This window comes from Ornithorhynchus anatinus, chromosome 4 (assembly GCF_004115215.2).
Source record: "Ornithorhynchus anatinus isolate Pmale09 chromosome 4, mOrnAna1.pri.v4, whole genome shotgun sequence".
Taxonomy (NCBI): Eukaryota; Metazoa; Chordata; class Mammalia; order Monotremata; family Ornithorhynchidae; genus Ornithorhynchus; species Ornithorhynchus anatinus.
The window spans coordinates 24,319,246-24,336,925 of NC_041731.1; the positions used below are offsets into that span (position 1 = coordinate 24,319,246).

General features: G+C 58.8%; 1 protein-coding gene across 1 annotated transcript in view; it reads left to right on the forward strand.

The window, feature by feature from the left end:
- Positions 1-17,680, forward strand: part of SCRIB (scribble planar cell polarity protein) — a 42,936-nt gene that overhangs the window by 20,475 nt on the left and 4,781 nt on the right. The window contains 23 exon segments of the mRNA XM_039911967.1: positions 128-205; positions 560-874; positions 1,517-1,597; positions 1,971-2,161; positions 3,519-3,568; positions 3,571-3,626; positions 3,628-3,695; positions 3,795-3,838; positions 3,841-3,881; positions 3,883-3,912; positions 4,043-4,093; positions 4,095-4,112; positions 4,114-4,238; positions 4,502-4,540; positions 4,542-4,613; positions 4,702-4,753; positions 5,444-5,500; positions 8,101-8,184; positions 14,008-14,512; positions 14,767-14,820; positions 16,036-16,172; positions 16,751-16,792; positions 17,305-17,424. Coding sequence (XP_039767901.1) covers positions 128-205; positions 560-874; positions 1,517-1,597; positions 1,971-2,161; positions 3,519-3,568; positions 3,571-3,626; positions 3,628-3,695; positions 3,795-3,838; positions 3,841-3,881; positions 3,883-3,912; positions 4,043-4,093; positions 4,095-4,112; positions 4,114-4,238; positions 4,502-4,540; positions 4,542-4,613; positions 4,702-4,753; positions 5,444-5,500; positions 8,101-8,184; positions 14,008-14,512; positions 14,767-14,820; positions 16,036-16,172; positions 16,751-16,792; positions 17,305-17,424 — 2,310 coding nt within the window.

Consider the following 17,680-nt stretch of genomic DNA (forward strand, 5'->3'; position numbering starts at 1 on the left):
AACTAGGCCTGCTCCACTCCCACCCTCCCTCCCCTCCTCGCTCTTCCCACTGCCCCTGTCGCCATCCTCGTCCCCCTCTCCCCACAACATCCCTGGGTGCCTTCACCCTTCATCTCTCCTCCCCCAGGGCATATTCATCTCTCGAGTGTCCGAGGAAGGTCCCGCGGCCCGCGCTGGGGTCCGTGTGGGAGACAAGCTACTGGAGGTGAGAGCCCAGACGGGGAAGGGGTCTCTCAGCTCTGCTCTTGCCCTACCCCTGGCCCTGGCTGCTCAGCCACTGGAGGGGTAAAGGAGATGCATTTTTTTCCCACCTCAGTCTGGGAAGGCAGGGCCCCTGCCCATACGGGAAGACACACACGCACACAACCGCACTGTGCTGGGGAAGGAGAAGAGGGAGGAGGAAGCACAGAACTCCATCCTGGTTCTTGGCTGGGCCTGGGGTGGAGGCAACTGGGGGTCCAGGTTGGGCAGGGAGCTCTTCCAGAGGTCCAGTTTGGGAGCCACCTCTGCCCCCGTCCCCACACCATACACACACCCCCCACCCCCTCGGTGCCCCCAGGTCAATGGCGTAGCCCTGCGGGGCGCAGAGCACCAGCAGGCCGTGGAGGCACTGCGTGGGTCCGGCCCCGCGGTGGCCATGACTGTCCTGCGGGAGCGGATGGTGGAGCCGGAGAACGCCATCACCGTCACCCCGCTGCGACCCGAGGACGACTACAGCCCCCGAGGGGCCCGAGGCGGGCTACGCTTCCCCCTGCCTGCCTCGCCCGGCCCCGGCCGCCAGCGCTACACCGCCTGCCTCGTGCGCGACGAGAAGGGCTTGGGGTTCAGCATCGCCGGAGGAAAAGGCTCCACGCCCTACCGGGCCGGCGATGGGGTGAGAAGGAGCCCGTGCTGCCGGGGGATGGGACTCGGCCCACTGTATGTCCGGAGGCCGGGGCTGAGGCCGTGACCATCTGGAAGGGTCATTTGGAGGCCCCTAGGATGTTGGGGAAGTGGGGGCGGGCTGGGGACCGGAAACAAGGGAGAGATGGCCCGGCCAGGCGGACATCGGTGCCAACTGAGACGGTGGGTAGAGGAGTGGGCCTGGGGGTCTCCAGCTGAGTCTGAGCACTCCAAGACCTGTCCATCCGTCCTTCTCCTATCGGCCCAGCTGGCCGACCTGCTTGGGAGCCGGGAGGAAAGGCGTGTCGTTCCCTGAGCCGATGCCCCCGCCAGGCAGTGCACGCAGGCGGTGCCCGGAATAGTCAGACTTAAGGATATTGGATCCGGGCCCTCCCCCAGCCTGGCCCCTCGGGAGCATTTTGGCCTGGAGTCTGATTGGCCTCTTCAGAGGCCCAGGAGGGGGTCCGGGAGGGAAGTGCTGTGGTGGGGGAGGGTGGGCCAGGCCCGGCTGAGAAGCCTGGAGGGGTCCTTCTGGGCGAGGCAACTCTTGGGGAGGTGTTGGTCTCGCAGTGGGATGCCCACCGAGGCCTGAGGATTGGAGCCGGGGGCCTGACTCGCTGCCCAACTCCCCTAGGGCATCTTCATCTCCAGAATCGCAGAGGGCGGTGCTGCCCATCGGGCAGGGACGCTGCAGGTCGGGGACCGGGTCATCTCGGTGAGTGGCGCCCTTCTCGACTTTAAGCTTGGGTTTCGGGGGAGCTGGCTGTTTTGGGGTGAGGGGCTCGGAGGATGGGCTCCTGGGGGCCTTTAGGGGCCTTGTCCCACCGCTGACAGGGCTGGGCCCGGGGCAGGCAGTCCTGGGCTCCCCCCAGCGATAGTCTCTCCTTTTATGGGATCTGCCTCAGTAGGAGCCAGGGTGGGCCAAGGGGGACTTGGGATCCCCAAGCAAGTGTCCCTGCCTTGGGATGAGCCCTCTGCAAGATCTTGCGAGTGGGGTGGGGTGGGCTTGGGGGTAGTTTGCCCGAGGAGGGCGCCTAAGCCTAACTGACCAGTCCATGTGGTGGTTTGGGTCGTGGGTGTCATTCCAGATCAGCGGCGTGGATATGACAGAGGCCAGACACGATCAGGCAGTGTCCCTGCTGACCTCCTCGACGGCCACCGTGGCCCTGCTGCTGGAGCGGGAAGCTGATGGGGAGCCAGGGGCCCCCATCCGCCCCCGCTCCCCCTCCCCCTCCCGCTGGCTCCCCTCTGGTTGGGGAGGCGGGGGCACTGGGAGCTAGTCCGGTGCCCCGGAGCCACGACCCCCTGGCCCTGGAGGATGAGTACCCCATCGAGGTGAGCCCTTCCCACCAACGTGCGTGACAAATCGGCCCATCGGCTCATATGCCTGAAGCCGGGGCATGTCGGGACCGGTTTCTCAGCCCAGCGGCTGCGTGTCCTAGAGCAGTGAAAGGCTTGTCCCTGCCGACCCCCACTGGCTGTGTACTGGAGAAGTCCCCGGGACCAGGGTCCTTGTGCCCACTGACCCAGGGCCCAGCGGGGCCCTAAAGGGGAGGCTGAGGGAGGAGGGACTGGACCCCAAGGCATGAGAGAGGGATGCAGCTGGGAGGAACAGGGCCCTGCGAGTGACACAGGATAAAGATCCCCAGAAACCTCCGGAGAAGGAAGGGTTGTCAGCTGGCTCTCCCATGCCAGAGGATTGGGGAACAGATGTGGGGCGGCCACCCAGTGCAAGGATGGGGGATGTACTCCATCCCTGTCTCCCGTCCCCTGGCCCGGCCATTTCCAAGGTAGTAGCCCAGGTGGTCCCACGAGCCTAAGGCGTAACCCAGCCCCCAGGGGTTCCTTGGGCCAGGGAAGGGTTGAGCAGGGCGACCAGCTGCAGTCGGGGAGTGTAGGGTCCAGTGATTCTGGGGTTCCTTGGGCCGGGGGAGGGGTTGAGCAGGGAGCCCCAGTAGGGCAGGGGCAAGCAGGGTTCCCGTTGGTTTCCTGGCCGGGGCTCAGAAACTTCTGCCTCACCCCCCGTCATGCTCCTGAGCCTGCTCCTCCCATTCCAGACTGAGATCTTGGCAACCCCCCCCCCAACACACACACACAAATGTACGTACGCACACATGTGTGCATGCTTCAGTGGCCAGAGGAGAGACTTGAGTTAGGGATGAGCAGGGAGGTTCCCCGGGCATTTGGAGTGCCCTCCTTCAGCCCTGGTGCCGGGCCTCCAAAGGAGATCTGCCTGGTGAAGGCTGGAGGCCCCCTGGCCTCGAGCATCGTTTGGGCGCGGCTACCGGACCCACTCCAGCCACCCGTTGGCATCGAACGAGCCGGGTGTCTTCATTTTCCAAGGTAGCTGCCCGTGGTGAGGTCAGGGACTGTGAGGGCCAGAGGGTCCTCTCGCTGGGTTCAGCCATGACCCTGGGCCCCGAAGTCCACCCTGACACACACCCACCGCCCCGCCTCTCATACACACACATACACCAACACATGTGCACGCGTACCTGCGGGTCAGTACGGCAGAGTGTCTGATGGGGAGGGAGGAGACTGCCCATGGGCGGGGAGGGAGGGGGCCGAACCCCAGTTGGGACATTTCCCTCTGGGGTCCCTGGTATGATTGTGCCTGGGGCCCCACTCTCCACCAGTGCTTGCCGCGGGGGCCTGGCGCTGCGCAGCGGCCTGAGGGTTGGCGACCGCATCTGGCAGCCAACGGCACAGACCTGTGCCACGCCACGCACCAGGAGGCCGTCAGCGGCCCTGCTCGCCCCCACCCCTGAGCTGCGCCTGCTGGTCCGCCGGGATCCCCCGCCGCCGGCATGCAGGTAGGAACCGGGGAAGGTGTTGGTCAAGGGGGAGGACCACCATGGGGCCGGGCCTGACCCCGCTATCTGGGGACCCGTGCCCCGCCTCCCTCGGCCTCCAGGGCTCTCCATCGAGAAGGCCCCGGGCGAGAAGCTGGGCATCAGCATCGCGGAGGTGCCAAGGGCCATGCGGGAAACCCCCTCGACCCCCACTGACGAAGGCATCTTCATCTCCAAGGTGAGCGAGTCCCCTGCGTCCCCCTCCCCCTCCGGCCCCACGCCCCCGCCGGGAAGGGTCGGCCCCGTCTCCCTCCTGAGTTCCTTCCTGATCCAGCCCCTGGCCGATCCCCACCCTTTTCCCGCCCCAGGTCAGCACGACGGGTGCGCGGGGCCGGGACGGGCGCCTGCGGTGGGGGCTGGCGCCTGCTGGAGGTGAACGGGCCAGAGCCTGCTGGGACTGACACACCCGGAGGCCGTGCAGCTGCTCCGAGCCGTGGGAGACAGCGCTCTCACCGTACTCGTGTGTGACGGCTTTGACCCGCGCACCGCCGCTGTCGAGGTCAGGCCTGCCGGCTCGCCTCCACGAGGGTTAGGTCTGACCTGCTCCAGCCCCAGGCTCCGTGGGGCTGGATGAAGAAGATTGGACACCCTCTCACCCCCTTCCTCTTGCCAGGCACCCTGTGCCTCCCACCATGGCACAGCCTCCTCCGACACTCTCTAGAACCTCCCCAGATAGTTCCCACCCTCCCCGGCCCCCTGATTTATCCCCCACCCAGGCATTCTCCAGTCCTGAGAATCCTTTCTACCCCCACCCCCACCCAAGCTGTCCCCGGCGTCATCGCTAACCATGTGCTGTCGGGCTCGGGCGAGGGACAGCCTGGAGAGCGTCTCATCCATCGACCGGGACCTCAGCCCCGAGGGAGTTGACACGCTGCAAAAGTCAGCACACTGCCACTCCCTCTCCTTCCTGTTCCCCTCCTCCTTACCTTCACACCCCTCCTCATACCTTTTCTGCTCCTGATCTCAGTGTCCGGCCCCAGCCTGTGCCCTCCCTAAAACCATCCATCGCAGGCCGAGCGGTCAGGGCTGCCGAGGCCGAGTGCCTAGGCCTTCTCCTTCCATCGAGCTGGTCCTGGTCCCCGTTCCACCATTCCTGCTGACCGTCGGCAGGGCCACGTCGCCCCTGGCAGCTGGGGGCTCAGCTGTGCTTGCGGCCCGCTCCTGGCCCCTTCTCGCTCATCCTGCTGCTTGTGTCCATAGAGATTCCTGCTCTTCAGAGCCGGGCCTGGACCTGTACTGGGGCGTAACCCAGACCCCAACCTTTCTCCCCCTCCACCCAGCCCACACACTCTGGTTTCCCCAAAATCACTCCAGGGCATTTGACTGGAAAGATGACAGTCGGACCGCTGGACCGATCGGCTACCAGCGTTGACCGGCCCAGCCTATGATCCTATTTACCAGAGCACGCCAGATCCAAAATGGCAACCATTCCTGCCCCGGCCCCCACCACGGCCCATTCTTCCTGGGCTTCAGCAACTCACTCCCTTGCCCTCCACACCTCCCCGCTTCCCACTGGCCGCGTCCCCTGTGGCCCTTAGGACAGGGACTTCCCCGCCCGGTCCAGTACACCAGTGCTTTGGGACAGGAGTCCCACCTAGCTCAGGGACCCCTTCCCCCGGGCTCTGGCCCCGTCTGGTGACAGGAGACCTGTCACTGGTGGGGTTTAGAGTGCTCCCCAAGCCACACTGATTTGCCTCCCCAACCACCAGGAGTTGGATTTGAAGAAAGAGACGACCCAGTGGGAGAGGGAAGACAGGAACCAAGTGGTGAGTGGCTCTGAGTGGGGCTGCCCCTCTTCTCCCCGCCTGACCCACACCACTGCCCCCTTAATCCTGGAGTATGGCTGGCTTATTCTGAGCCTTCCCTGAGACCATAGCCTGGTCCAGGGCTATCATTCAATCCATCAATGGTATTTGAGCATTTACTATAGGTAGAGCACTGTACTAAGCACTTGGGAAAATACAGTGTAATGGAGCTGGTAGAGCCCCATTCCTGCACAAAAGGAACTTGCACCCTGCAGGGAAGGACAGGCCAACAAAATATATACCGAGGAGCAGCATGACCTAGTGGAAAGAGCATAGGTGTTGGAGTCAGAGTCCTGGGTTCTAATCCCAGCTCTGCCACCTACCTGCTGTGTGACCTTGGGCAAGTCACTTCACTTCACTAGGCTTTAGTTTCCTTATCAGTAAAATGTGGGTTCAATACCTATTCTCCATCGTGCTTAGATTGTGAACCTCATGTAGGATGGGGACCCTGTCCAATCTGATTGACTTGTAGTCTACCCTAGCACTTAGTACAGTGAATGGCCCATAGTAAGTGCTTAACCCAGTGCAATAATACTGATGAAAAAAGGGAAGAATGGAGGAGTACGGTGGATATGGACATAAGTACTGTAGACCTGGGGTGGGCCCTGCTTGCTGCACCGCTTGGATGGATCCCACCCCACTATTCATTCTTTCAGTCAGTCATTCAATTCATATTTATTGGGCGCTTATCGACCCTCCACCCTTCTAGCCCTGCTGACCCCCCTTTTTAAATGGCAGTATTAGAGTTCATATTCTCCCCACTCCTCCTCCTCCTCCCCCCACAAAACTGACCGCCTTGATCCCCTCCCAGCCCTGGTCCTGGTGCCCCGAGGGTTGTGGAGGAGAAGGAAGGTCAAGGAGCCTGGTGTTGTCCACCCAGTCCATAGCTGCTAATGCCTCTGTTCTTGCCCCACCCCTCGTCCTGACCGCTGGTCGGTGTCACGGGGAAGGGCAAGCAGCAGTTTCTGGAGAACTGACTCAGGGCCTTTGGCCAAGACTGCAGTCTAGGGTTCCATGGTCATCTTCCCTGACAGGACTGCCAAGGAGCAGCAGCACCGAGGGGGTGGGGAGACCCCAGTGCCCAGAGGAGCACTAGAAAAGATCGGAACCGGGTGGGACTTAAGGGATGGGGTAGCTTGAAGCACCAGACTGCCCCCCACTGAAGGTTGAACATAGGGACTCTGATTGTTAACAGAGAGAATGTGGGCAGCTGGAAGCACCAGTAAGCCCTAGGGGGTTGGACAGAACTGGGGTGAGCAGTTCCATGCTAGGGCCACAGGAGGGACAGTATGGGATGGAGAGGGGAGTCAGGGGTGTGGGGTGGCCCTTCCTGGTCACAGAGGGAGACTCAGGGATGGAGTGGGGAGAGTTGGGGGTGTGCGCTTGTCCATGCTGATCTCAGAGGAGGGAGTTGGGAGTGTGGGCTGGTCCATGCTAATCACCGAGGGGAGAGTTGGGGGTCTGTGCTGGGTCACTGGAGGGAGCCAGGGATGGAGAGGAGAGAGTTGGGGGTGTGGAATGGTCTGTGCTGGGTCACTAGATGGAGAGTCAGGGCTGGAGAGGGGCAATTCCGGGCTATGGGATGATCCATGCTGGTCATAGAGGGGAGAGTCAGGGATGGAGTACGGAGAATTGGGAGTGTGGAATGGTCTGTGCTGATCACAGAGGTGAAAGTTGAGGATGGAGAGGGGAGAGTCAGGGGTGTGGGATGGTCCGTGCTGGGTCACTGGAGGGAGAATCAGGGATGGAGAGGGGAGAATCAGGTGTGAGATGGTCCAACCCTAGTCTTGAGGGTGAGAGGGCAGCTCACACATGGTTCCTCCACATGTTTCTGTGCCCCTGTTGGTTCAGAGTCCCAGACTGGACAGGGCCTGGACCAGGGTGGAGCCGGGCTGAGCTGGGGCTCTATGTTCAGAGATTGCTGGGCTCTTGCCGCCTGTGCCACCCACCTCCACTGACCCTCTGGCCCCCCTAATTACCTGGGCCGGCCTGATTCTCCGGGGAAGGGAGTACGGAGTTAGCTGAGTCAGTTGTCAGCTGACCACGCCCGGGAGTGGGGGAACATCATCAGTAGCCCCATCTCCTCCTTCTCCCCAGAACACACTAGCAGTTTTATTCACCCCATCCATGGTCCCACAGCACTTAGGTATATATCCATAATTTATATTTAATGCCCGTCTCCCTCTCTAAAGTGTGGGCTCCTTATTGACAGAGACTTCATCTATCAACTCTGTTGTCTTGTACTCTTCCAAGCACTTATTCACACCATTCATTCATTCATTCAATAGTATTTATTGGGCGCTTACTGGGCGCAGAGCACTTTACTGAGCTCTTGGGAGAGTACAATATAACTATATAACAGGCACATTATCTGCCCACAACAAGCTCTGCACACAGTAGCACTCAATAAATACAATCGATGGATTGAGGGGGCTCTGGGTTGATTCAAGAGTCACGCCCTCACCCATTCATGCCACGGGGGTCCGGCCAGGCCGGTTGTCCTCATTCTGGGCCGGGCAACGGAGCCCCCTGCCATACGCTGACAGTCGGTTCCTTTCCAGCCCCCGCCCTCGGAGCCCCTGAAGCTGGATTACCGCACTCTGGCGGCCCTGCCAAGCACCAGCATCCAGCGGGTCAGCCCCCGGGTAAGCCTTCTCCCCCTTCTCTCCCCCACCAAACCCCTGGACCTGTCGTCACCATCTCCACCATCCTCCTTGGCCCGGCTGGAGCTCACCGGGCCCCAGAGTCAAAGCGGAGGTCCTGATGGCCGAGTCGTTGTGGGCTCGGGTGGTCTGGGGATCCCCTCGGGGGGACTGGACCAAGACAGTGGGTACCGGGATGGCAGAGGTGACTGTGGGGTGGTCCCTGGCTCCCCCAGGCTTGGCAGGGGTCTGGGAGATCCTGAGCCTTGGGGGGGTGGGGGAAGCAGCTGGCAATTGGGGAGAATTGGTGTCTCCTGCCCCCCTTCACTGTTTTCTTCCTCCACCCCCTATTCCCATGCCCCTTTACCTACCTGAGGTTGCAGAAATCTTGCTGGAGAAGTGGAACATGTAGGCAGTTTTGTGGGAGGAGGTGCTTTCTGTGGGTTTCTTAGTGAGTGACGCGTCCTGGGGTTCAGGGGTAGCCAGGTGTGAGTCTGGGGTGGGTTCAGGGAACTACTGGCCATCTCTGTGTCTGGATGTGTGTGTCGAGTGGGCTAAATCGGCTCAGTTGGTGGGGAGTAAAAGGTTAAATAGTTTTCCTATTAATATGCTCCTTGAGATCTGACCCCAAAGTGGATTTTTTTCTATGGTATTTGTTAAATGGTTACTATGTTCCAAATGTTGTTTTCAGCACTGGGATAGATAGATAGACATGAATTAGATTGGACACAGCCCCTGCCCTACATGGGATTCACAGTTGGTGTAGGAGGAACAACAGGAGGACTGAAGCACAGACAAGTTAAGTGACTTGCCCAAGGTCACACAGCAAGCATTTGGCAGAGCCAGGATTAGAACCCAAGACTCTTGCTCTCTCCACTAGGCCGTGCTGCTCTGTGACCTAATTCTAACTGATCTGTGGGCAGGGAGCACACCAAGCAGCGTGGCGCTTGGTGCTTGGCGCTTAGAGAAGCAGCGTGGCGCAGTGGAAAGAGCATGGGCTTTGGAGTCAGGGCTCATGAGTTCGAATCCCAGCTCTGCCACTTGTCAGCTGTGTGACTGTGGGCAAGTCACTAAACTTCTCTGTGCCTCAGTTCCCTCATCTGTAAAATGGGGATGAAGACTGTGAGCCCCACGTGGGACAACCTGATTCCCCTGTGTTTACCCCAGCGCTTAGAACAGTGCTCTGCACATAGTAAGCGCTTAACAAATACCAACATTATTATTATTATTATTACCAAACTGAGACTATAAAATCTCATTAATTCAAATCCCCCACCTGAATTTGGGTTTAGAGATCCTTTCCATGCTAAGATCTCCGTCAGTTTGCTCCCTTCCCCTCTCTCTCATTGCCTAAGCCTAAATGGGCAAGGTTTAGGATAAGTAACGAAGGCGGCGTTGATCTGTCTTGGGGAGTTTCCAAACCTCCCTTACCCAGGAGTAGGAGTAGGGGGAGGGGCTCTCTCAGTGGGGTGAAAACAGAGCACTTTTGTCAACCTGGCCACTCAAAGATAGATTGAAAATGTCAGCCCAAGACCCCAGGAAGATAAGGCATAGAGAGAGAGACACACACATCCGCTCACCCATCCTCCAAAGTACTGTAGTCCAAGGGTATTCAAACAGAGAACATACGCCATACCATTATTTTATTTTACCTTTTAATTGCATTTGTTATGTGCTTACTATGTACCAGGCACTCTACAAAGTCTTCTGACAGATTAAAGACAATCAGGTTGTCCCCCGTGGGGCTCACAATCATATGTGGAGGGAGGAAGATTTAATCCCTGTTTTCCAGATGAGGTAATTGAAGCACAAAAAAGTCAAGTGACTTGCCCAAGGTCCCACAGCAGGCAGGTGGCGGGGTCAGGATTAGAACCCAGGACCTGACTCCCCAGACCCGTCCTCTTTCCACTAGGCCACGCTGCTTCCCATTCCTAGGGCCGGTCTGTGATCCACCAGCCCGATATTCAGTTTCTGCCAGCAGGGACTGTTGGAGGATCTGCATGGTGGTCAATCCCTGGGACAGCCATTGGGGAGTGTTTTGGGGGTTCACCTGTTGAGTCACCTCCCAAAGCCAACCCTTAGTGCCACAAAACAAGCCACTCTGTCAGGATTTAGGAAGCAAGAAATCACTCCCCCGTTATGCACAGTCAATGAATGGTATTTATTGAACACTTACTGTGTGCAGAGCTGTGTACTGTGTACTGTGGGAAAGTACAACACCGTAGGTAGACACATTCCCTGCCTCCAACGAGCTTAGAGTCTAGAGCAGGAGACAGACGGTAATATAAAGAAGTAACTGAGGGATGCTGGGCAAAATCACTGACTCAGCCCTCATTCTCCTGGATTGCTCCAGTCCATCGATAACTGGGTTTTAGTAAGTTCCAACGGGGTGCAGAGCCCTGTACTGAGCACCCGAAAGTGGAGCCTCCCTCTGAGACCAACCGGTGAGGCTCGGGACTGAGACTCCGGAACTGAGAGCCCCCAGGGTGAAGGAATCGATGGTGGTGCCAGGGGTCCGCGGGCACTATTCTTGCCCTCCTGCCCCTGTCTGCCATGGCCCACTGGGGCAATGGGTGCCACGAGTGAGAAGGTGGGCAGGGCTGTGGTAGTTGGCGAAGCACCCAGAGGAGGTCTTTTTGCTGGCGTAGTTTGAGAGAGACGACAGTGACAGGCTCCCTGCATCCTCAAGAATCCTCAAGGGGTGGTGCAGGTGGGGAGAACAGATGGAAAGCTGGGTACGGTTAGAGGAGGAAGAGAACAGAAGTGTGAATGGGTCAATTAAGAGCATGGTGTATGACTGGATGGAGTGCCCGGGTGTTGAGGAAGGCTGAAGATGAGATGATAAATCGGGATCAGTCAGTGGTATTTATTGAGCCCATACTCTGTGCAGAGCACTGTACTAAGAACTTGGGAGAGTATAATGTAACAGAGTTGGTAGACCCATTCTCTGCCCGCAGAGAGTTTACAGTTAGGAGTGAGAGGATGTGATCTGAGAAGCAGAGCATTCATTAGGGAGGGTTTCCTGGAGATAATCCCAGCTCCACCACATGTCTGCAGTGTGACCTTGAGCAAGTCACTTCACTTCAGCGCTTAGAACAGTGCTTGGCACATAGTAAGCGCTTAATGAATACCATCATTATTATTTTCTGTACCTCAGTTAACTCATCTGGGGAGTTAAAATGGGGATTGAGACTGTGATGCCCATGTGTGACAGAAACTGTGTCCAACCCGATTTGCTTGTATCCGCCCCGGCGCTTAGTACAGTGCTTGACACGTAGTAAATGCTAATCAAATACTATTGTTGTCATTAGAAGTAGTCATATTAATGTGATGTCAGAAGGGCTTTGAAGATGAGAGATCTGAGGTCTGACAGATTTGAAGCAGGGAGATGAAGCCCCCCATCTGAATGAGGGTTAAAAGATAGTAAGAAATCCAAGAGGACACCAAGGTGGCAAGTTTCCGGAGCAGGGAGTATTGAGGGTGTTAGCGACAGAAAAGGGGAAAGTTAGGGGGTGGGCAGGGAGAGGAGATGTTCTGTTCCAGACATGCCAAGTTTAACGGGACGGAGGATCATCTAGGCGGAGATATCGAGGAGGCCAGAGAAAGTGATTGGGAGGAGAGAAGTTGGGGCTGGTGAGGTAGATTTGGGTCACCACAGGGAATTAGGAGCTGAAACCACCGAGTGAATGAGGGCAAAGCAGGAATCGATTGTTTGATCTATCATATTTATTGAGTGCTTACTGTGTGCGGAGCATTCATACATCCATTCAATCATAGTTATTGAGCGCTTACTGTCTCCAGAGCACTATACCAAGTGCTTGGGAGAGTGAAATATAAGGCTATAACAGATACATTCCCTGCCCACAGTGAGCTTAGAATCTAGAGAAGAGAAAGGGCCTCCGAACCGAGCCTTGTGAGACACCCCCTCCTCCCCCCACCCTGGCTTGGGGGGGTGAGGGGTAGAAGAGGAGCAAGAGGGAGAAGGTGAGAGATGACTCCTTCAGCCCAGACAAGGTTTCATTGTCATTGGTCTGGGCTCTGCAGACCAGTGGGAACTTTGACCACTGGAAGAGGTTGGGGGTAGAGGGAGAGTGGGGAGGATCCCTGCATGGCGTCGCTGGGGCACATTTGCCGGGGGGCAGGGGCATCCAGGGCGGTGCCTGTATGTCTTTCCCAGGGAAGGAAATAGGGAGGGGGTTGGGAGGTTTCTTGCTGCTGGTTTGGAATGTGAAGAAGCCCTGGGTGGGGAGGGTTGGCCATGGCTGCCCCCTCTGCCCCCACTCCCCCCATCTGCCCCTCCGTGCATCAGCTGCCTGGTGAGAGGTGACCAACAGCCTGGAGCCCCCTCTGAGATCTGCTGCTCCAGGTTATGGTCCTCATTGTCCCCAACTGCGTCCAGGAGCTTGCTTTTTTTTTTTTTAAATGACATTTGGTTAGCACTTATTATGTGCCAAGCACTGTTCTAAGCACTAGAGCAGATCCAAGTTAATGAGGTTAGACACAGTCCCTGTCCCACTTGGGACTCATAGTCCAAAGTGGAGGGAGAACTGTTTTGGATCCCCTTTTTCAGATGAGGGAATTGAGTCAGAAAGAAGTGAAGTGATTTGCCCAAGGTCACACAGCAGGCAGTTGGCTGAGCCAGGATTAGAACCCAGGTCCTCTTACTCCCAGACCTGTGCTCTTTCTACTAGGCCATGCTGCTTCTTAGATGGGGGCCCGCACATGGGGTGTGGTGGTGTAGTGGGGACTCTGACCGGGTCCAATTACATGATTGCCAGGGGTGGGGAGCTGAGGCAGACTCTCTCCCTCCCTCCAACCCCTAGGGCTTCTCTGACTCTCATCCCCTTCCCCTTTAGTCTCTTTTCCCTCTCTTCTTCCCATTCTTCCTCTCCCCCTCTTCTTCCCTGTCCATTCCCCTCCTCTTCCCCTCCCAGCCCCCACCGCCTTGGTCCCAGCCCCCAACGGGGATGCCTCTCCTGCCTGGTTCCCTGGAAGCCCAGCCCAGGGAGGGGGAGGGTCTGGAGGGGCCAGGCACATTGTTGCCGAGGGTTGTGTGGGTCCTCAGCTGCTGGGGCTGCCGCACACTCCTGCGGATGGGGCTATTTTTAGGGGCAGGCTGGGGGTGGGGTGGGGCCAAGCTCTGGGGAGCCAGTCAGGGCAGAACTCGAGCTGGTTTCTGAGCGGAGGAGGTAAGGCGTCCAGGGGTCTCTCCTGGCAGATTGGAGGTGGCAAGATTGTGGGGTTGACCGTGACACAGCTGCGAGAGGACTTGATCGTTTGTTGTGTGTGTGTCTGGTTGTGTGCGGTGTGTGGCTGAGTGAGGTGGCACAGATGTCGATGGGTTGTGTAGTCAGGACCTGGGGATGTGGGGAGGCACGAGCCCATGCTCACATGCTTGGTTCTGAGCTGGGAGAGACGTTGGTAGCCGGGAAGGGCCAGGTGGGAGATGGACGGAGAGAGGAGGAATGCCGTGTGTGTGGTGGGGACGGGGAGGAGACCAGGTGGGTGGGGTGCAGGATGAGGGTGAGAGACAGGTGGGTGGTCGGGGGGCACCAGGGAGAGGAGTTATTGGGAGCCCAGTGAGTATTGGAGGGTTGTGGAGTTGGGGGTGAATTGGGGAAGACTTCCTATAGGAGGCGGTCCTTTTAGCCCCTGGCTTTTCCTTTCTTCCCTCCTCCCTCCCAACTCTCCTCGCCATCCCCACTGCCTCTGCCTCCTCCTCCTCACCCCTCATTCAATTCTCTTTGTCTCTCTCTGTCTCTGTCTGTCTCTGTCTGGGCCCTGATGTTCTCCTTTCTCGGTCTCCCTCCCGGTCCGTGGGAAAAGGGAGGGATGGATAGGTCATGGGAGGTGCTAGGGGACCGTGACTCCAGTGTGGACCAGGCAACAGCCCCTAGCCCTGGCCCCGAGACCCCCTCCAGCCATGAGGCCGAATCAGCCCGTCCGGCCCCTGGACCACCGAAGACCCCGACCCCCGCCACGGAGGCGGAAGTGGAGGAGCGGCTGGTGGTGTCTGAGCCGATCCCGTTCGACGAAAACCCCTTCGTGCTGGCCAACCGGCGGGGGGTGGGGTGGGGCCCTGGGCGAGGCGGAGCGCGGTTGGGGGGGCCTCCGCTCGGCTACGGCCAGGGAGGGGTCCTGAAGACCCAGCTGGGTGTTCCTCAGGCAAGCCCACCCCCCCACCCCAGCCCAGGCCACATGGAATCTGCATGCAGTCACCCCACGGGGGCCTGGTGGGAGAAGGGCTGGTGGCACCCCGACCCTGGGTGGAGTTGCCGTGACCTTCCGAGTGATATGACCTCTAACCTTCTGAGTGACTTTGCCGTGCCGTGTGATCTCTAACGGTTTTATAAATTTTCCCCGCTCCTTCCTTCCTTTCCCGCTCCCCCAGCCCTCGCCTCTAATGCTGCCCGAACCTTTTTCCCCTCTCTGTCTTGTGTGTGCCTGTGGTTGTGCACACGATCTAGTTAGTGTGTGCGACCGTGTCTCTCTGGGTGGGGGAATGGGGGTGGCGCTCCGTGTGTCTCCCGCACTACCCACTCCTCTCCACCTCACTTTTGGTTTGCTCTTTGCTATTTCTTCCAGGCTGCTCCAGGGGGAGGCTTGCCCGGAGCTCGGCTCTCTCCCAGGGGCCAACAGGTAAGGGCTGTGGGGGGGTGAGGGAGAGGGGCGGGCTGGGCCAGTCTCGTGGGCTCCGTGTCCCGGAAACCCGGAGATCCCTAGACCCCAGACCGGGACCAGTGCCGTCCCGGGTCAGTCCCTCCCTGAGCGGCCCCATTTCTCAGGCGACTGTTCTGCACTCCTCCCCCTTTCCCTCCCCCCCTCACTGGGGGCAGAGTCCGGTTGGGCTGAGGTGTGAGGTTGGGGGATGAGGTGGACCAGGCAGCAGGAGACCATGAGCCACCAGCACTCTGGGCGATCCCCGGGGTCCATCCGGCCCAGGACTCTGGCCCCGACAGCAGGGCCCGGCGTTTGGGGAAGAGCTGTGGGTGGATTGCCCTCCTGGACGCCTGCCCTCTTGGCTGTGGAGTGGCCATCTGACCCACTCTCTCTACATCCCTGACTTCCCCTAGTGAGCCCCAGTATAACCTGCATGATCCACTGGTAATGGGGACGCAAGACCCCTGGGAATCAGCGTCGTCTAGTGGGTAGAGCCCGGGCCTGGGAGTTGGAAGGATCTGGATTCTAATCCCAGCTCTGCCACATGTCTGCTGTGGGACCTTGGGCAAGTCACTTCACTTCTGTCCCTCAGTGTTTCCTCATCTGTAAAATGGAGATTAAGACTGTGAGCCCTATGTGGGTCATGGACTATGTCCAACCTGATTAGCTTGTATCTACCCCAGTGCTTAGTACAGTGCTTGGCACATGGTATAAACACTTAACAAATATAATTTTAAAAAAGGCCCCCTCCTGTTCTGCATCCCCCACCACCACCACCCCAGGGAAAGTGCAGATGATACCTAGAGACTTGAGGGTGGGGGTGATCAGTCAAGAAAGGTGCCCTAGGGGAAGAGGCTTTGACTAGGGAGCTGGAGGAGCAGAGGGCTCCCGATTGGTAGGAGAGGGGAGGCAGCGGAATGACCCCCACCCATCTGGGCTGGGATGGAGGCAGGTAGTTAGGAGAAGTCTATGTGCCTGCCCACCGACCCCATCTCCCTTTTCTGTGCTGGAGTGAATTTAGGGTGACTGAAAACCCTCTCTCCTTCCTGCTTTCCCTCTCTGCCCTCTCCACCCCATTTGGCTTTAGCCCTGTCTCTCCTTGTCAACATTCTCTCCACTCCCCCGCCCCCGCCCCTGCCACACACACACTCCCACCCACCCATCTTCTCGGGAGTCAGCTAGTAGCGAGGGTCTGAGGCCTCGAGTGGCTACTGTGTTCTCTGATGTGTTCCTGTCTGCCACTATCCCTGTCCCTGTCTGTCTGTCCCCTGTGCCCACAGCCGGCTGCATCTCCCCGGCCCAGCCACCTGGCGGGTAGAGAGACTCGCTTTGTGAGTGTCTGTTGGTGTGGGGAAGAGGGCGCGTGAGGGCTGCTGCCCCTGCGTGGGCTTTTCCGCAAAGCCCTGGCATGGCACGGCCCGCTCCCACCCCTCCCTACCCTTCTCTAGTCATTTCCTCCCACTCCCTCTCAGTCTCACCCCTCCCTATTCACTCCCACCCCTCTCTTCCTCCCCCCTACCCAATCCTACTCATTCCCACCCACTTCTCCCTGTTTCCTTTTCCCACCTCTCCTGCCTCTGTCTGTCTCAGTATCTCTTTTCTGTCCTTTTCCTGCTCTGAGCCTCTGGATGTCTGTCTCGGACTCCGGGGTGATGAGGAGCCCCTTAGAATTTGGTGGATGTCTCCGCCCCCAGTTGTGGTGTGAGCGCTTGTGGGACGGGGCTGCTCCTTGCTCTGGGCAGTTTGGTTCATCAGCTCTGCTGACTACTGACTCCTGGCTATTGAAGGGGGGAGGCTCGGTGAGGGGGGAGGGGCAGGGTGTCGCTAGGGTTAGGGGGCACAGCCCTTCGAGTCCCCTGGCCTCCTTCCCATCACCCACTTCCCCCTCTGATTTTCTCCTCTCTTCCAGGCCTCCATCGGTTTCTTGCCCTGCCAGGAGCTTCCCAAATCTGTGAGTACATTCTCCCCTCTCCCTGCCCCTGCCCCCCTCATCTCTTCAGGAGGAGCAGAGCATCCATCTGGCTTCCGGGCATGGGGGTCTCGCCCAATTCCTGTTTCCTCTCTGCCGTTCCACGCACCCTCTCAGTGTGTGGGTGTCACAGGCGAGGTCGAGGGGAAGTAGTGCAGGGGAGAGGGGCTCTTTCTGAAGAGGAGCTGTGCCTCTTGCTCACAGCCCCCAGAATAGGGACGTCCCTCCCTACCCCCCCATCAATCAGTCCACCAATCAACCAACAAGTCAGGGGTATTTACTGAACACCTGCTGAGTGCAGAGCACTTAAGTGCTTGGAAGAGTGCAGTGGAGGTAGCGTGCACGGACTCACCCTTCACCACCCCCACAGTTCAGCCGCATCTCTGTTCCTCCTCCCCTCCCCAAGCTCAGCCCCTTGTTCCTGGTTTGAATTTCCCCGCTAACACCTCTCTCCCCAGGCACCCTCTCACCATCTCTGACTCCTCTTCCTCCAGGGAGGCCCCCCAGTTTTCTCCAACTCCTCGCTGCCCTCCCACGAGGTCCCAGGCAGCATCAAGCAGGTGGATAAAGAATCGGCTGCTGGGCCGGTGCCCCCTCCGCTGAGCAATCCAGAGGTAATGGCGTGGAGGGTCACGGGATTCAGCCACGGGGCAAAGCCATGTCCTGCCCCTAGGAGGCCCAGACTGCGTGTTCGTCTGTCCGTCTGCCCATCTGCCTGTCTGTCTGTCTGTCTCTCTTTGCTTCCTGAGGCCAGAGGAGGGGTGATCTCAGTGGCAACCCCTCATCCCTACTCAGGTGCTGCTCTCTGCTCACCTTATTCCGTTCCCCCAGGCTGCCTGGAGGGGCTTTGGCCCAGGGTGGGGTAGGAGG